Raw genomic sequence first — 20,257 nt, 5'->3', positions numbered from 1 at the left:
CCTGTTATTTGGCCTGTTATTTCAGTTTGGAGTTTTCTGATTTCTGTCTTCATATTCTCTTGGTTCTTATTAGTGTTCTGTTCAACTTGATTCATGGTTTCTTTGAGTCTTGTGAGCATCTTCATATTTCTTCTCTAAACTTCTTATCTGAGAGACTGACTAGTTGGTTGGCCGTTTTCCAGTCATCAGAGTTTATTTTTTTAAGCACCATAATTGCAAAGATGATTGTAGTTTGGTTTAAGTCACAAAAAGAACATTCACCTTCACCAGTGCAACATTCCACCCGCAATGCCCCATCTCCCTCCTTCCTCACCCTTGCATATATTCAAGATAGGCATTCTACTTTTCCTATTCAGTAACATTGTAATGGAAGTTGTTAGGTATTAACAACCAATTGTTAGTTGTAATTATTTTTTTAACTGCACTCACCACTATTTGTGGTAAACTTCATATCATGAGCCAGTCCTCTTAGACTGCATTTCTGGGGATTATAACAATAATGTCTTATTTTACTTAAAACCCATATATAATTGAGATAATTCTGCTTCTCTCTTTCCCTCAGTCTTATTTTACTCAGCATAATGGTTTCCTTGTACATCCATGTCTAGAAAAATGCCATGACTTCATTTCTCCTAACAGGTGCATAATATTCCATTGCATATATGTGCCACAGTTTCTTTAGCCATTCATCTGTTGAAGGGCATCTTGGTAGTTTCCAGAGTCTGGCTATTGTAAATAGTGCAGCAATGGTTAGGTATGGGGAAGGGACTTTTGTATTTGATTTTTGTATTTATAGAGTATATTCCTAGAGTGGTATAGCTGGATCATATAGGAGCTCAATATCCAATTGTTTTTATAATAATATTTTTTATTTTGACCAAAGTGTATAACATATCTTTCAAAATAATATTTTAGGTACATGTTTTCATTGAATTAGGGAAATTCTCATCATCAAAATTTTCCTCCTACCACCCCCATTTCCGGCTTGCATTCCATATTCCCGACCCTTACCCTCTGCGCTGCTAGTATAAGTGGTCCCCTCTGTGTCTAGGTAGTTGTAGGTGGGTATCGATTCTGATGTCATTGGCTTTGGATTTGGTGTTTAAGTTCAATCATTTTGCTACGGTTTAGTGCTTATACAACTGTTTGATCTTGGTACCCTCCATTATTTCCCCCTCAATTTGAGAGGTGGAACTAGATGGTTCAAGTTATGTGGTTATGTTTGAAGAAAAAAATAAGGAATAAAATGGGGCGAAAATCAAACAAGCCTAAATTAAGTGGAGTCCTTAGAGACTCTCAACAGAGAAGAAAAAGAAAACGGAGTAGAAACACCACAATACAAAGAAATCAAACAAAATATACAATGAGCACTACAGCAGTAAAGAGAAGCACCACCTAATAACCACAATACTGAATATAAATAAAACAAAGTGTAAAAAAATTAGAACAACAACAGTAACACCCCCCAAATAATAAGTAAATAAATAAAATTATTTTGTGCTCCTTTTTTTTTCCTGCACAGGCACAGTAAATAATGGGGGAGTTAGAAAGGGAATTCTCTTGGCCCGAAAGATACAGGGTTTCTCTGCCCTTGAAGTATACTTTCATGGGGATTTCTACAGACTTTTTGCATGTTTATTTACTTTCCCATAGGTCCTTTTGTGGTGTATGTAAGTCTTCTGTTCCTTCATGGGTGATAAAATCAAACCCCTGTATCTAGAAATCTTGGTATCTGCACAGGTCAAAGACTGATGCTTATGCTGAAGTCTTTCTTTACTAGATTTTCTTTCATTACTAGTCTTTCTTTTCTAGAAGTTCTTTTCCTTCACTGTTGTTTAATCAGTCTTCTGTAGTTGGTGGTCTTGGTCATTGTGCTGATTGTAGGATGAAACCTGAGATAAAGTCTTTTGTTATGTTCCCAGAAGACTCGTTCAGTTGCAGTTGTCTCAGTCAGGCCTCTGAAATTAAAGGCCTCTTGGATGTTGTACAAATCATAGGCCAAAACCTAGGCTAGGGCTTTTTTTTTGGTCCCAGGATACGTTCTACCCAGTCATGATTGTCACAGACAGTCATCCATAGATAGCGATCTTGGCTTTTGCACAGATCAAAGTATGCTGGGTCTTCTGATTTTGTCTTATCATTAAATGGTGAAGTAAGACAACCTGCTCTGAGATCAAGTTGTTACCACTTTCTCATTGTCAAGATATCATATTAAGCAGTATTGAGGGTCTCCCAGAGGGAGTTTGGTTCCTGGAGCTGATGTGGAGAGCTGTGTCATTTCTATATCTGGGATCCAGGGTCCAAGGTTGAATGGTTGCTGTCTAATCACCTGGAGTCTTAAGTTGGGTCCACATGACATATACTCAAGGGGGAGGTGCCCCTGTATTGTAAAAAAGTATGAGTTCTTATACCTTGTAGATAAGAGCTTATTTTTATAAGTAAGATTTTCCACCTTTTTAGTATGTTTTTGCAGGAGGCAATGGCGCTACATTATATTGCTGTTGCATTTGAGGATGGGAAGAGAAGAACACAGAAACAAGACAAATAAATGAAAATATACACACTCTCATATATAAAGAAAAAAGGATTTTTAAAATAAATTAAAAAAGTAATTAAAGGAACAAAGTAATGCAGAAGACTACCTTTCTTTTGAGAAAAAACAGGTTAAGAGGTAGTATTATATAGTTCTTAAACTTATGAAAGAAGTATAGGCTTCCCCATTGTCTTTTGAGATTTACTTGTGGGGTGTATGGTCCAGGGCGCATTTTCATCACACACCTTGGTCTTCTTGAGATTGAGAAAAGATTTGCAGCAGAGAGGTCTTGGGTAGACTATTTGGGGTGGGGATCCTTTTGGAGCTGAGTCTGGTATTAAACAACAGTCCACGTTAGGGAGAGGTGAGAAGGAGTGCCACTCAGGGTGAGTCAGCAGGGGTGTTGGTTGTAGTTTCTTGTAGGGGGCAAGGTGTGAGTCTGAGTGGGTGTCCCTTCGCTCGGGTGCTAAAGTGGCTTATTGGGGTAGGAGGTTGGTCTTGATACCTAATGGATTAAGAACTGAGGGTAAAGACATTGGTGGTGGGAATGTTGCACTGGTCAAAGAGGGGTTCTTTACATGACTGAAACCTAATGACAATCATTTATTTAATCAAGATGTTTAAATAAAGAAAAAAATGAAAAAAAAACAATAGGAAATATTTTATAAAAATATAAAAAAATTAAAAAATGCAATAAAAAAGTAATTAAAGGAACAAAGTGATGCAGGAGACTATCTTATATTTGGGGAAAAGCAGGTACAGGGGTAGTATTATACAGGGCTCATACTTATGATGAAACTATAGGTTTTCCCATTGTCTTTTGATATTTCTTTGTGGGGTGTGGGTTTTCGGGCACCTTTTCATCACACACCCTGACCTTCTTGAGATTGGCAAAAGATTTGTGGCAGGGAGGTCTTGGGCAGAGTTCTTGCATTGGGAATCCTTTTAGAGCTAAGTCAGGTATCAAGGTGCCATCTTAGTGTTTTCAACATGAAAGGTTGTTGGATTTTGTCAAATGCCTTCTCTGCATCGACTAATATGATCATGTGTTTTTTGTTTTTCTTGTTGTTGATGTGATGTATGATGTTGATTGATTTGCGTACATTGAACCAACCTTGCATTCCTGGGATGAAACCCATTTGGTCATGGTGTATAATATTTTTGATAAAATGCTGGATTTGGTTTGCTAAAATTTTGTTGAGAACTTTGCATCTATCTTCATTAGTAAAATTAGTCTTTAGTTTTCTTTCTTGGTGGTGTCTTTGCCATCTTTGGGAATGAGTGCTATATTAGCCTCATAAAAGGAGTTGGGGAGGATTCCTGTTTTTTTTGATGGTTTGGAAGAGCCTGTGGAATAGTGGTAGTAAGTCCTCTCTGAATGTTTGATAGAATTCGCCTGTAAATCCATCTGGACTGGCCTTCTGTTATTAGGGACTTTTAATTTCCTCTGAAGTGATTGGTCTGTTTAGGCTTTCTAGGTCTTCTCTATCCAGTCTCGGATGATGGTATTTTTCCAGGAATCTGTCGATTTCTACTGGGTTCTCTAATCTAACTGAGTATAGTTGTTCATTATATGATCTCATGATATGGTGTATTTCTTGGGGTTCTGTTGTAATCTCTCCGCTTTAATTTGTGATCCTACTAATTTGGGTGTTTTCCCTCTTTTTTTTTGGTGAGTTTTGCAGTTGTTTGTCTATCTTGTTTACTTTTTGGAAAAAAAAACCAACTCCTGGTCATTGATCTTTTTGTATTATTTTCCTAGTTTCAATGTTGTTAATTTCTGCTCTGGTTTTTTTTATTTCTTGCCTTCTGGTGTGTTTGGATTTCTTTGCTGCTGTTGTTCCAATTTCTTGAGGCGATTCTTTAAACTGCTGATTTTGTCATTTTCCTGTTTCTTGACAGAGGCCTGTATTGCTATGAGTTTCCCCCTAATTACTGCTTTTGCTGTGTCCCACAAATTTTGACAAGTTGTCTCTTCATTATCATTTGTCTCCAGGAATCTTTTTATTTCTTCCTTTATTTGCTCTTTGATTATTGAGCAGCATGTTGTTTAATCTCCAGGTATTAGTGTTTCTCCATTGCTTCTTCTTGTAGTCAATTTTGACCTCTGTTGCATAGTGATCTGATAGGGTGTTTCTAATGATCTTTACATTAGTGGTCTTATTAAGGTTAGATTTGTATCCTTGGACATGGTCTCTTCTGGAGAAGGTTCCCCATGGGCTTGAGAAGGATGTGCATTCTGCTTTCTGGTGATGGAGTGTCCTATAGAAATCTAGTAGCCCTAGATCTAATTTTTCATTTAAGGCTCTTATTTATTTGTTATTTTTCTATTTGGTGGATTTGTCCAGTGGTGATAGTGGAGTATTGAGATCTCCTACTGTTACCTCATATGTTTCTCCAGGTTTGGGAGCAATTGCCTCACATATTTTGCTGGATCTACATTAGGTGCATAAATATTGACCAGGGTTAGTACCTCTTGTTCTAGTGTTCCCCTGATCAGTGAACCTTTTTGTCTCTGATCACTTTCTTGAGGTTGAATGCAATTTGGTCTGATATAAGAATGGCTGTCCCTGCTCTTTTTTGTTTTCCATTAGCCTGAATAATTAATTTACATCCTTTTATTCTAAGCCTGTGCTTGTCCTGTAGTTGTAGGTGTGCTTCTTGCAGGCAGCAGAATTCTGGTTTATCTTTTCTAATCCAGTTTTCTACTATATATCACTTAATGGGAGAGTTTAATTTGTTAACATTTAGGGAAATTATCAACAGAGAGGACTGTTGTGCAGTTGTGTTGTGTGGGATGGTTGTTGTTACAATTGAGGGTTTGGATTGTGTAATTCATCTCTGAGTAGGTTGTTTAGGATTGATTTTGTTTGTGCAAATAATGCAAGTTTGTTTTTGTTTGAGAAAGTTTTTAGTCTGCCCTCCCATATGAATGAGAGTTTTGCTGGATATTGGACCCTAGGTTGGAAATTTCTTTCATTCAGGTGTTTAAATATGTCATTCCACTGTCTTATTGCTTATATTATTTCAAATGGAAGATCTGGTTTGATTCTTATGTCCCTTCCTTTGTATTTGAGGGTTTTTTCTCCCTTATTGCTTTAAGGAGATCATCTCTCTCTTTCTCTTTTACTTTTTTGCCATTTGGATTATTATATGTCTTGGTGTTGGTTTATTAGGGTCTATTTTATTAGGGACTCTCTTTAACTTCCTGGATTTGCATTGAATCTTCTTTCCAGAGGGTAGTAAAGTTTTCTGTTATTACTTCTCTGACTACTTGTTCTTCCCCTTTTTATATTTCCTCCCCTTCTGGTATACCCGCAATTCTTAGGTTATTTTTTTTTTGTCCTTGTTCATTAGATACTGGACTTTTCCTTCTAGTGCTTTGCCTTTTATTTCCTTGCTGGTTTCTTGGTCGTTTTTTGTTTGCAGTTTTCCTTCGAGTTCTTCAATGTGCTTCTCTAATTGTATGATCCTGCTCATATGGCTTGTTACGTTGTCTTTTAACTCCTTTAATTCCCTCTGTATAGAATCTCTCATATTCTTTGACAGTTCTTTAATTTGTTGGTGGCTAGCATTTTCTTCATTTCCTTAATCATGGCTTCCATTTTGTATTTCATGGCTGCTTTTTGGTCTCTTTCCAATGGATCTGTGCGTTTTGGTGGACTTGGAAACTTGCTAGGGTTTCTCTCCTTATCTCCAGATGTCAGGGTTCTCCTTAATTTACCCATATTTCTTTGCATTGATTGGTGTGGCTTGGAGTGCAGTGCCTTCTGATTCAGCCTGCTTTTGCTCCCTGTGGTGTGGGGATGGGTCCCCTCCCTGAGTGTGGTTCTAGAGGGGTTTGTTGTGTGAGCTCACTGAGATTTGGCTCCTCCTGTGCTCTCTAGTGGGGGCCTGGTCTGTTCTTCCCCTTCTTTGTCAGCTAGTGCAGTTCCGCTCTGGCCACAATGGTGGAGGGCGCTGTTGAGCCTAGCTCCCTGTCCTCCCTCCTTTCCCTGGGAGTCAGCAGAGCTCCACCCCCTCTCCGCCTCAGCAGAGGAAATTCCCTCAGCCAGACCCACCTGGCAGCCTCTCTCTGCCCCTGGGAGTCTCAGGTCCACTCCTGAGCTCAGGGGGCAGGCTGCTCTAGGATACCCCAAAGTCCGGGAAGTAGACCCAAGCTTACCTGGTCTATAGGTTCTAGCCCTTACCAGCGGAGTAGAGTGGGTCAGGCACATGGTTCTCTGGGTGCCCACATGGGGAGGTGGCCGAGTGTGCAGTCACCCTGCCTGCAGTTGGGTCGGCATCTCTGGGGTCAGGTGCGGGCTGTGGTGAATCGCGGGTGACCGGTGCCCACATGGAGAGGTGGCCGGGTGGGGAACTCACCCTGCCTGCAGTTGAGTCAGGGGTCCCTGGGGTAAGGCTTCATAATAAAAACTCTTAGCAAAATAGCGGTGGAAAAAAACCTTCCTCTAGATAGTAACAGCTTTCTATAACAAGCCCACAGCCAAAATTATCCATAATAAAGAAAAATTTAAAGCATTTACACTAAAGTCTTGCACTAGACAAGGCTGTCTACTGTCTCCACTCTTATTCAATATAGAATTCCCAACATTAGCAATTAGAGAAGAGAAGGAAATCAAATAAATTCAAATAGAAATAGAGGAATTAAAATTATTTCAATTTAATCTCTAGTACAGGTAGAAGGTTGAGGAGGAAGGAGATGGTGAATTTGTTGGTGGGAATGTTGCACCAGTGAAGGAGGAGGGAGTTCTTTTTTATAACTGAATTCCAATTACAAACATGTTTTAATCACAGTGATTAAATAAATATATTGTTAAAAAGCAAAAAAAAAACCTATCTCTATTTGCAGATGATATGATGATATACATAGAAAACCCTAATGCATTCCTAGAAACAATAAAGCAATACAGCTCCTAGAAACAATAAACAATACAGCATTATAATAAAGTAGCTGGCTACAAAGCCAATACACAAAGGATAGTTGTATTCTTTGTACCAATAATGAATCAAAGTAGAAAGAGATCACAGAGTCTATTCCATTTAAAATAAGATCCATAACTATCAAGTACATAGGAATCAACTGGGGCCAGAGAGATAGCATGGAGGTAGGGCATTTGCCTTCCTTGCATGGAGAAGAATGGTGTTTGAATCCCAGTATCCCATATGGTTTCCTGAGCCTGCCAGGAGCTATTTCTGAGTGTAGAGCCAGGAGTAACACCTGAACGCTGTCGGGTGTGACCCAAAACCTAAAAAAAAAAAAAAAAAAAAAAAAGGAATCAATCTAAAAAGAGAGGTGAAAGACCTATATTATGAAAACTTTAAAACACTTCAAAAAGGAATTGAAGAACACCTAAGGAATTGGAAGAACATTCCTATGCTCATGGGTTGAAAGAATCAATATAATTAAAATTACCATCTTACCTAAATGACTACATAGAATCAATGCAATTCTTATGCAAATTCAGACATCATTCTTAAGGACTTAGAACAATCAGTTATAAAATTTGTGTGGAGCTGTAAAAGACTTAGGTTAGCCAAATGTATCTTAAAAACCAAGAGATTGGGAGGCATATTTTTACCTAACTTGAAACTCTACTAGAGAGACACAGTGATCAGAATAACATGGTGTTGGAAAAAATACAGAATTTCAGACTAGGTCAGAATAGAATACCTAGTGACATGCCCCAAATACATGGTCAGATATTTGACAAAGTAGTCAAGAATTTGAAATGAAACAAAGACAGTCTTTTCAACAAAAATATTGGAACAACTGAATAACCACCTGTGAGAAATTAAAGATTGACCCATACCTCAACCCTTATACAAAAGTCAATTCACAATGAATTAATGACCTTGAGATCAAACCCAAATCCATAAGGTTGATTGAGGAAACAGACAAAACATTCAAGACTTACAACTCAAAAAAGTATTTGATGATTGAATGCAAATTGTATGAGTTATAGCATCAAGCCTAAATAAATGGGACAATATAAAAAGAAAGTTTCTGTATGGTAAAAGAAATACAGATTAACACTAGAAGACAACTAACTGTTTGGGAGAGAATTATTGCACTTATCACATCAGATAAAGGTTTTATATCTAGGATCTACAAAGTACTCATAAAAGTTAGCTCCACAAAACGTACAAGAACTGTCATGAAATAGGGAGAAGAAATGGACACTTCTCTGAGGAAGACCAACAGATGGCCAACAGATACATGAACAAAGTTCATCATAACTTACCTTTAGGGGAAACCAAATCAAGAAAACAATGAAATATCCACTTATACCAGTGATGATGACACATATAAAAATACTTGGAACAATCTTTGTTGACAGGTATGTGGTAAGAAGGAAACTCTCATGTACTGCTGATAGAAATGTTGCCTGGCCCAACCCCTGTAAAACAGTATGGAAGGTCCTCAATAAACTCCAAGTTGAGCTACCACATGACCCAACAATCCCTCTCTTGAGTTTCTATCTCCAGGACAGAAAAACATTCATTCAAATGTATGCATGCACATCACTATTCATTGCAGAACTTAGTACAACAGCTAAGACCTGGAATCAACATCTGCCCAACAACAGATGAGTGGAACATGAAGATGTGGTACATATACACAATGGAATATTACATAAAGGTAATAAATGATACATTCATTTAATTTTCAGCAGCATGGAAGGAACTAGAGAATATTATGTTAAATAAAGTAAGCCAGATAAAGTATTATCACAGAATGATATCACTTATATGTGTTATTTAGAATAAGTGCAAGAATAAACACAATGGTCTGTATGGTAGATATCCCAAACAATGTAGGATCCAGGGTATAAATCTAACCCCCAAAGCTTGTATTTAGCAAAGTTTACACTCACCATTGATGAAGTGCTTAGACATTGTAAAAATTTCCTCCCTGATGTGCTGTCCCATATTTTTTAATGCTCTGACTCATTCCATAAGGGTCAGTCATTCAACTACAATTAAATCTCCAGGGTCTGCCTATATGTGTGTATGTGAGTGTGTATGTGGTGGACCCCTCTATGTCTGTTAATCTGTATTGTACATAATCCCTGCCTATATTGTATATAGTCCCTGTTAGATATAATCCCTCCTTCCTCCCCATTCATAACCTTACAAATTTTCTTTTATTCTCTCACACCCTCAACCCTGATCCATTATTTCTATTTCATCCTCTTTACCCTAAGTTCTTAAATTGTTAGGAACCAGAACCTTCCCCTTGCCTCTACAAGTTGCCAGCAGCTCCAAAACAAAAGGACACCCTTTCAGCCTGCCATGATTTGTCCAAGGAAGAATCTGCAGCTACTGATTCTGCTGACTCATTTCTTGTGCCCTTTTCTCCCACTTCACCTCACTGTAGACTGTTGCTTATTACCCCATTCGGCTCCATAGAGACCCTCAGCTTAAGGACATTATCTGATATCTGACTGCTGCAAACCATTTATTAAGCTCCACAAGACCACTGTGAGGGATGAAACTGCTCTAGATTTTTCCCACCTACAAACTATCTCAAAAGACTTAAAGAGAATATCTACATTTCCTTTCATATGTTTTTGTAGATGCATTTATTTAATAGATATACTTCTTAGTGTTTATTTCTATATGTAGAAGTAGCTTTTCTCATCTCTATTTTTGATATATTTAGTAGAAATTCTAGCAGAAAAGTATTTCTTGGGATCTGAATTCAGGTTAGAAGCAGGTTATAGAAATGTTTAGCTTGTTATTTGTGTCTCATATGCACCAGGGATGCCCTAATGCTGCCCTGGCACCAAGAAGCTTTAGGGAGGTTCATATGATACCCTGACTACGAGGAAACAGCAACAACTTTCTCTAAGGGCAGCTTTCCTTGCCTCATTACGTAATGGTGAAATAAAAACAGAAGAAACTCAGTGACACCCTGGCCTTGACTTAGAATCTATACAAAAACCAAGATCTCTAATTACCAAAGACTGACTCTGATACAGCTACTGAATAAAACTTTTCCTGGGACCATAAAGAAAGATCTTGGGGTTGGAAAACTAACATGCCTAGAGCCTGTAGTTGGTCTTAAGCTTCCTGGGTAGAGACAATTTTTAAATTTTTTTTTATTTTTTAAGCAAGCAGTAATTCTAATTTTCCTAATACTTACCGTGCTTATGCAAAATAAAATAATGCTTACTGTGCCTATGCAAAATAAAAATCATGCCACACCAACCACCCACTTTAAAAACATTTTTATTTATATCTTCTAGATAGGGGCTTTTACTTTCTTCATAGAACCTTGGAACATGAATTACTTTGTTTTACCTCATATTTCTTTGTCTTTTTGCAGAGAGAGAGACAGAGAGAGACAAAGAGAGAGACAGAGAGACAGAGACAGAGAGAGACATAGAGAGACAGAGACAGAGAGAGACAGACAGACAGAGAGAGACAGAGAGAGACAGAGACAGAGAGAGACAGAGACAGAGAGACAGAGAGAGATACAGAGACAGAGAGAGACAGAGAGAGAGGACAGAGAGAAGAGAGAGGAGAGAGAGACAGAGAGAGGAGAGAGGAGAGAGAGACAGAGAGAGACAGAGAGAGATAGAGACAGAGAGAGACGACAGAGAGAGGAGAGAGAGGAGAGAGAGACAGAGAGAGAGACAGAGAGAGATAGAGATAGAGAGAGACAGAGAGACAGAGACAGAGAGAGACAGACAGAGAGAGACAGAGAGAGACAAAGAGAGACAGAGAGAGACAGACAGAGAGAGAGAGGACAGAGAGAGGAGAGAGAGGAGAGAGAGACAGAGAGAGATACAGAGAGAGACAAAGAGAGAGACAGACAGAGACAGACAGAGAGACAGAGAGAGACAGAGAGAGACAGAGACAGAGACAGAGAGAGACAGAGAGACAGAGACAGAGAGACAGAGAGAGATACAGAGACAGAGAGAGAGGACAGAGAGAGGAGAGAGAAAGGAGAGAGAGAGAGAGAGAGAGAGAGAGAGAGAGAGAGAGAGAGAGAGAGAGAGAGAGAGAGAGAGAGGAGAAGTGGATGGGCCCAGCTGTAAAGTTGTCTCAGGTGCACTGAGTGGAAAAAAGTCATCATAACTAAATACTCATGTCAAAGTCAATGACATAGCATTAAAGACCCAAACTATAACAAAGTTAGTACAAAATGGACCTACTACACTGGTAGACAGGAGGCTAAGTGTTTGAGGGTTGGATGAATGCTGGGAACTTTTTTGGAGGGAGGTCAACACTGGTGGTGAAAGTTCCTAATTCACCATCACTAATGTCTAAACTACAACTATGATGGACTTTTTTGGGGGGAAGGGTCAACACGTCTTCTGGCAGGAGTGCGACTATAATGGACTTTTAAAGGGGATTCTATGCTTCCCCCAGTTCCTACCCTGCACAAAAGGAGAGTGCTGAGGAAGTCGATGACAACTTTCCTTCCCACTAGTCCTCATTCTCAAACCTTACAGGGGTGATAACTCCCACGCATAAAGTTTATATAGATAAATAGGATATCATAGAGTTTATTCCACTGTACATTATACAGAATGTAATATACTGTCCTTCCCCCTTTAGGCGCAGTTCTAGTACTGTACCCACTCATCCTATCACCTATTACCCCACATTTAACCCCGTTTTTTTAACCATCAGTTCCTTTTTTGTTTTTGCGATTTGTTCAATAGGGAATTCTGTCAGATAAGCCTCTCTGTTTAGAGTTCATGTTAGAGCCAAGTTACCGTGATTGTTGGACTTAATCCCTCAGCCCCCTTATGCACCAATACTACCTTGTGGCAGTGTCCCCCTTTTGCTTAGGCACATTAAAATGGAAAAATATTACATATGCAAATAAGTTCTTATCTAATAGAGACGGGAACACAAATTTTGTAATGCAGTGGGGGCCTTAATATGGTCATAATGACTTGGCGCAGGCCTCATAGGAACAGGCATTGCTCATATACCCCTGTACCATGGATACTATCTACAGAAACAGCCACAGTTGTTTATAACATCACCAGAAAGCAAACCTCTACTAAACAAGACCCTACAGCTACCCTGGCATGTACTTACTCCAAAGAGAGCTCTCTTAACAACCAGATGACTTAGTAACAATAACCTGCTCTCCGCATTGTCCGCTAATAGTGAGATGAAACTAGAGGACACCAACATCATCCTGACTTCGATGAAGAAGATGCACAGAAACCAGAATTTTTAACTACAGAAACCTAACACCAACAAAAGCAAATCAGAAATTTTTTTACAAGGACCACAGGAATGAATCAGGGCTTGGACAGCCTAGTATCTGGGAGCCCTGAGTCGGTCTTATGCCAGAAAATTTCAGGGGTAAGGTCTCCTTGTATATAGGCCAAGGCTTTTCCCTTTCATTTCCCTCATAGTTTGCTGGGCCAATACAAACAACAATTGCCACCCACACCATTTTTACTGTATTTTTTTTAACTCTCATCCTTTGAAAAATAAAGCTTACTAAACTTTCTGCTACTGCTTTAATGACATGTTCATTGGTGATTCAATAATTTTCAAAAATGTACTTGCCACTGAACATTTTCTTTCCTTTCTTTCCTATCTCTTTAGTTTTTCTTTCAATTTTCTATTTCTTTTTTTAATCATCTTGCTTTCGGTATTCCTGAAACAATTGTATTATGGTCAGTTATGTCAACTATGTGATGCATTTTCATCAATAAATAAAAATATTAAAAATTTAATTTAAATAGTTTATTGAAACCATTGTGATTTACAAAGTTCTTCATAGTTTAGACATAGACTGTATCAGGAATTTTCATTTTGAGTAGAATGTGCTGTAGTATTTTTCTAGTTGGGTCTCTTTAGATCTTTGGATTCTTTAGATCTTTATCTTTTATTTCATTGCCTGTATCTTTCATTTTAGAAAATACCTCTCTACATTAAGTATTGTGTATTCATCATATTTTCCTTCATGTATATTTTGGGTACTATGCCCAGATGTGCTCAGGGTTTATGCCTGGTTCTGTGCCTATGGGTCATTTCTGTTCAGGGGCATAATATGGAATACAGGAATGAATCCTGGTCAGCCAGATGCTGGTAAACTCTTTCTCCACTGTGCTATTATTGTTTTGTCCCCTCCTTTCTTATTTTTAGGACTCTAATACTTTTTATATTGCTCTTCTTTGAACTCATCCCAAGGTATTTTATATGCTGTTTTATTCTCTCAGACTATTTTTAGCATTCTATTTTTTTCTCAAAGGTTTCCTGCTTCTCATCTTAACTGTCTTTATATTTTTTCTGGATGTTGTAAACCAGTTTACAGCTTCTATAGAGGTTTTAAAATTGCCTATATTCTAATCATTTTTGGTTTAGTTTTATAATTTCTGCATTCATATCTTTTATGCACTACTGGCTTGTCAACTATCTTTGTAATTGTTTGTTTGAGTTCATTAGTCATCCTCACACTATGCCACTAATTTCCTGAGCAAATAAATGCAGGTTGAGCTCTTTGTGGTCATTATTTTGCTCATTGAACTTCTTGGGCATCTGAGCTTTTTTCCCTTTGGCATTTATTTGCTCCTCAGTACCACAAGGAAGGTAAAATTTTGAGAACTTGTGGAACTGTGGTAATGGGCTGGTTGATTTGGCAGAATTCTGCTATAGACTCTCAAATATAGCCAGCAGGGAGGTAAATTTACATCCACACATTCAAAAATTATTTTGTAGGTGTCAACCTGCTGTTTTTCTACCTTGAAGGGATTTCAGTGTTCAGATGTGTAGGAGCTGTAAAAGAGTGACCATTGATATGGTGAAGGTCTTTTCCTGAATTTTTACCAGAAGAACTTTATGACTATATTTTCCTTTCAGTCGACATTCATGCTCATTTATGATTAATAATCTTTCTGATCACATTCTTAAAAGCTTGTTTTACTTGTTTATTTCTTAAAGTATAAATGAATGGGTTTAGTAAAGGGGCAATAGAGGTATTGAGTAGAGCTACACCCTTATTGAATGCAATTCCTTCTTTGAATGAAGGTTTTACATACATAAAGATGCAACTGCCATAAGAAAGAGAGATGACAACCATGTGGGAAGAACATGTGGAAAATGCCTTTTTTCTTTGCTGTGCAGAAGGAATCTTTATAATGGTCCATATGATATTTGTGTAGGAGATAATAACTAGCACTAGGGTGACAAATAATGTTATAATTGCCATAAAAAAGTTTAGTGTCTCCAGGAATCTTGTGTCTGAACAAGATAATGTAAGAAGAGGTGAAGTATCACAATAATAATGATTCAGTATGTTGGAAGCACAGAAATTTAGTTGACTGGTGAAAATGATCAGACCCAGTATGATCAGGAATCCACTTAGCCAAGAGCAGAGAACCAGCTGGATGCAGACTCTGTTGTTCATGATAGTTGTGTAATGTAGAGGTTTGCAAATGGCCACATAGCGGTCATAGGACATGGCAGCCAGAAGGAAAAATTCTGATGCCCCTAGGAATATGGCAAAGAAATACTGAGTAAGGCATCCAGCAAAGCTGATGCTCTTGTTTCCAGTTGAAATGCTGTAGAGCAGTCTTGGAGTAAAAGTGGATGTAAAGGAAATTTCTAAGAAGGAGAAGTTCCTGAGGAAGAAGTACATGGGAGTGTGGAGGTGAGAGTCCAGTAGTGTGAGGATGATGATGGTCAGGTTGCCTATGATGCTGAATATGTAGGTGAGGAAGAGAAGCATGAAGATTACAGGTTGAATCTGTGGCATGTCTGTAAGTCCCAGGAGAATGAATTCCTTCAGAAAACTTTGATTTCTCATTGTTATGATTTGTTGTCTGTGAATGCAAATGAGGAAGCAGATGGTGAGAAACACAAGTAAGGTCTAGAAAGTTTGTGAGCATAAGTTCTTTTTTCTGTGGAACTGTGTAGTATCATTTTCTATGTAATGGAGGTTTATTTTCATGTAACTGGTTCAATAGTTTACATAATTACAATGTTGTGGTCATTGTCAGTTCTTACTCAGGGATGATAGTTGATATTAACTTTGATTTCAAAGTTGTGTGTCAAAAAGTATGATCCTATAAAGATAAATTACTTAATGTCTAGAAATTGTTTTGATTAAAATTAAAATGGACCAAACTCCTTAACTTTTCTACAATTTTAAAGTGTTTCCAGGTTATTATTTTCTGCATATCTATACTAGCCTCTTACTATCTTAGAATTTTTTAATTACTTTTTAGTTTTTTTTACATTTTTATTGAGAAATTGTGAATTAAAAGAATTTCATAGTTGTATTTCAGGCATAGAGTGACTGTAAAATAGGGGGCCATTCCCACCACCAGAGTTGACCTCCTTTCACCAGAGTTCCCAGCATGCATCCTACCATCCTACACTTAGTGCTCTGTCTCCCAGTGTAATAGGTTCATTTTATGTTTAGCTTGTTATGGTTTGAGTCTCTTGATTCTATTGTCAGTGAGTTTGGCTTACTTATTTAGTTTTGACCAGTTTTTTTCATTAGTGCACCCGAGGTCACTTGGCCCTTGGGTCACATGCACATTTTTCTTTTCTCAATTTGTAGGAAGACATAGAAATATGAGGCAAAACAAAATGTGCTAAGGTTTTATGAAAAAATATAAAGAAATATAAAATAAAAAATATAATATAAAATAAAAAATATAAATAAAATTTAAAAGAGGGTGCAAATATGACAAGTATTTTTTTTGCAGAGGCTCAGGAAACGTTGGGGAAATTAGAAAGGGAATTCCTTTGGCCTAAGAGATACAGGATGTATTTACCCATGAAGCATACCATCATAAGACTGACTCTAGGAACCGGGCATGCTAGTTGTCTAGCCCCCAAGGTCTTTCTTTATGGTCCCAGTAAAAGTTCAACTCATTTGCAGCTGTTGTAGTCAGTCTTCTATAATTAGAGATCTTGTAACTAGATCTTGTAACTAGAGGTCCTACAGATCCTAGGATGAAGGCAGAATTTCATGGAGTGTCTTCTGATTTTATCTCACCATTAGATGGCAATGTAGAGGAAGTTACCTTTAAAGCAAGTTGTTGCTGTTTCCTCATCTTCAGGGTGTCATATAAACCTATCCTGGAGTCAATTGGTGCCAGAGCAGCATTAGGACCTCTCTGGAAAGAGTTTTATTCCTGATACTGGTTCAAAAAACTGTACCAGTTATAAGTTTGAGATCCAGGTTTTGGGGTTGGACAGTTGATGTCTGATTAATAGAGGCCTAAGCAAGTCACCATGACAAATGTTCAGGGTGGAAATCACCCTGTACTATAAAATTTATTAGTGCTTATTAGATAACACCTTTCTATACATAAAATTTCCCCATTTTAGTATGCCTGTGCAAAACTGAACAATGCCATATGATATTACTGGTGCATTTGGGGGTAAAAGTAACAAGCTAGACAGTCTCTATGACCTGGTTCTGATCTGAGCTAGTATCCTGTGCAAGACTTTTCTACTAGAATTTCCTACTAAGCAGATACAAAAAAAAGGGGGATGGGGAACCTACCTATACATATGGGAATAAATACCAAGAATTTTAACTATTAAGGAGATATACCTACAAAAACCTACCAAGGAAATATAGATATCCCCTTAAGTCTTTTTAGAAAGTCTGAAATGGTATATAATCGAGGGCACATTTTCATCCCACACTATAGTTTTGTGCGGCCTGAGAAATGCTTTGCAGTAGTCAGTGATCAGGAAATTTACTCCAGCTAAAAGTTCCTCTGGAGCTGAATCCAGTATCAAGGAACCATCCACATTGAGGAGATGTAGGAGCAAATTGGCCACATAGAATGAATCAGCAGGAATGGTGGCTACAGTTTCTACCCGGGGCGAGAGATGAGGCAATAAGAGGGTATCCTTTCACTTTGGAATCTGTGTGGCAGCTTGCTGACTTTTCAGTTTTTAACTTAAAACTTTCCTCTTTCTTCTAGAATCTAAGATTCTACCTCTACATTTGTATTTATTTTTCCCATTCATACATAATTTAGAAGTTATTTGCCTGCTCTGTTTCCAAAAAGTGAGAAGTTCTTGTCTTATATGATGGTTTTCTAACCCTCAAGTGTATCATTAAGAGCCAGGACTCAATCTCATCTTTAGATTCTCTTCATTTTGATTCACACCCGGCAGTGCTCTCATGTTACTCCTGACTATGCACTCAGAAATCACTCTTGGCAGGCTTGGGGTTTCAAATGCAATGCTGGGGACTGAACTCGGATTGGATCAGTGCAGGGCAAACACTACCTCCCTGTGATATCACTCTGTCCTTCTAATTTTCAGATTTTAACATGTAAATTTACAAAAAAAATGATTTCTTAGGTATTTTTGATCAAGTTAATGCCATCTGTTAAATTATATCCTAACACATTTTTATCTTACGAAAAAAAAATCTTTTAAAATTTCCAATCTGCTAGATAATACGGAAGAAAATGTGTTTGCTTTGACTTACATACAACTATTCCATTCTTTACATTTCCTGATTAGGTGGGGTTTGCAATGTTAGTAGAATAGAAACGTACCATTAGAAAGATATTACTGAATTATTGGCTTTTTGAAAGACTCTAAGTGGTAATCTGGGAATCAACTGAGTGTTTGTCTTTTCTGGACTGGATATTCAATAGGAATGCTTTAGCTGGAGAAGACCTAATGGAGACCTGAGCCTTTCCTATACTATTTCAACTAGCTTGTCACAATAGTTTTAATTTTTTGAGAAAGACATCCATTATAATAAAGAAACCTCAGATATAAAAAATATTCTGAACATTTTCACATTTTTTTGTTTATGTCTTTGGATCACACCCAGTGATGTTCGGTATTTACTACTGGCTATGCACTCAGAACTAATTTTTTGGCTTGGGAGACCATACGGACACTGGGAGATTGAACCATGGACCGTCCTAGACTAGTGCAGACAAGACAGATAACTTACCACTGGCACCACCACTCTGGCCCTGACACTTTAACTTTTTTTTTGTTGTTGTTGTTTTGGGCCACACCTGGCTATGCTTAGGGGTTACTCCTAGCTATCTGCTCAGAAATAGCTCCTGGCATGCACAGGGGACCATATGGAACTCCGGAATTCAAACCAACCACCTTAGTTCCTGGATCAGTTGCTTGCAAGGCAAACACCGCTGTGCTATCTCTCTGGCTCCGACACATTAACATTTTTATGGTCATCTTGGTATTCAATTTTGATGTGCAATTCCCTGTCATAAGTTGTATCAGATCACATAATACCTGCTTTTTTATCTTAGAATATCTTAGACTAATTAGTTTGGATGAGGCTTACCACATCCAATGACGTGTCTAGGTGATTAAAATTTTTGTTCAATACTTTTTGGTCCGTGGAAGACATCTTTATGTTATTATCTAAATCTTCATATAATTTCACAACTTTAAAAATATATTACTACAAAAATCCATACAATTACATTCATTACAACAATGTTAGTAAACATTGTAAGTGTTAGAATATTTGAAAATATTAGTAAATTTTTAGTAAAAATTATAGTTTAATATAAAGTTTTTGGAAACAATTTTATAGAGAAACAATTTTGGCACATCCAGATATCAAAAAGCTGCCAAACTGCAAGTTAATTTCTTTTTTGTTTTTGTTTTTGGGTCACACCCAGCAGCGCTCAGGGGTTACTCCTGACTTTATGCTCAGAAATCATTCCTGACAGGTTCGGGGGATCATGTGGGATGCCTGGATTCAAACCACAAACCTCCTGCATGAAAGGCAAATGCCTTACCTCTATGCTATCTCTCCGGCCCAGCAAGTTAATTTCTGGACTGAAAACAATGTTGACTTTTTAGAATGGGCAGAAAGATCTCCTTCCCTTTCAGTAAGACCTCACAGCTTTCAAACTTGACCTTCTTTACCATAAAAAGGACCCAGCTTCACCTCTCCTGAATGGTGTGGTCAGATACTTAGCTGCACAACACCTCCAATTTCACAGTACTTACAGTACAATAGGAGCACAGCAAATTTGATGTGAGTACAGCAAACTAGGCTGAGAGGCAATAGCCATACTAATTTTAAATAGCACTATCCAGCTCAGTAAATCCTAAGAGAATAACTTTAGGTACACCATTGTTTGATAAAACAATCATTATAAATTAACTTCTATTGATCTAAGTTTTGATAATTCAATAAGCTATTTTGTTGTAAGAAGTATGAAGAAAATTTGATTTGTGCCTGCTAATGGGACAGGTTTGGGGTGGGAAATAAACTTGGCGATATTTAGGAGGCAGGGTCAATATGGTGGTGGGAATGGCATTGAGATGATTAACATCTGAAACAACTGTATTCTGAACCTCTTTGTAAATAACAGTGTTGTAATAATAATAAAAACCAGAAAAGCTGGTAGTAGAGAAAAGAAAATAAACACATTTCTGGCATATCCCAAGTATATTATATAATTCAAATAAAAATAAATGCAAAAAATTTATTTGAACTCAACTTGGAAAGGTGCATCATTAGTGCATTATATGATCACACTTGGCCTATTTCTATTTGTGTATATTATAAATGTATGTCATATATGTGAGTTAAAATATTGTTTCTATTTTTATGTCCATGGTCCTTGAATCTGGAAGTATCATGAACTGTAATACTGTAATTCTATGTAGCTTTTGGCTAACTGAAAACTGTTAGTAAAGCTGCTTTATTTGACTGATACATTTCTTTACTGTTAATATCTTCTAAGGCAGACAACTTTTTCCCTT

The 20,257-nt window shown here is 37.6% G+C and overlaps 2 protein-coding genes across 2 annotated transcripts in view; one reads left to right on the top strand and one right to left on the bottom strand.

Annotated features, from left to right (window-relative positions):
- DNAJC14 (DnaJ heat shock protein family (Hsp40) member C14) overlaps nucleotides 1–20,257 on the top strand; it is a 1,080,043-nt gene that overhangs the window by 469,358 nt on the left and 590,428 nt on the right. The window lies entirely within an intron of this gene.
- LOC126023054 (olfactory receptor 2AP1-like) lies at nucleotides 14,388–15,323 on the bottom strand. Its single transcript, XM_049784107.1, has one exon. The coding sequence runs from the start codon at nucleotides 15,318–15,320 to the stop codon at nucleotides 14,388–14,390; it is 933 nt and encodes a 310-aa protein (XP_049640064.1). The 5' UTR covers nucleotides 15,321–15,323.

The sequence above is a fragment of the Suncus etruscus genome, chromosome 11 (genome assembly GCF_024139225.1).
Source record: "Suncus etruscus isolate mSunEtr1 chromosome 11, mSunEtr1.pri.cur, whole genome shotgun sequence".
NCBI lineage: Eukaryota > Metazoa > Chordata > Mammalia > Eulipotyphla > Soricidae > Suncus > Suncus etruscus.
The sequence above is the reverse complement of the archived record's forward strand: the minus strand, read 5'-3'. Positions and strand labels throughout refer to the sequence as shown.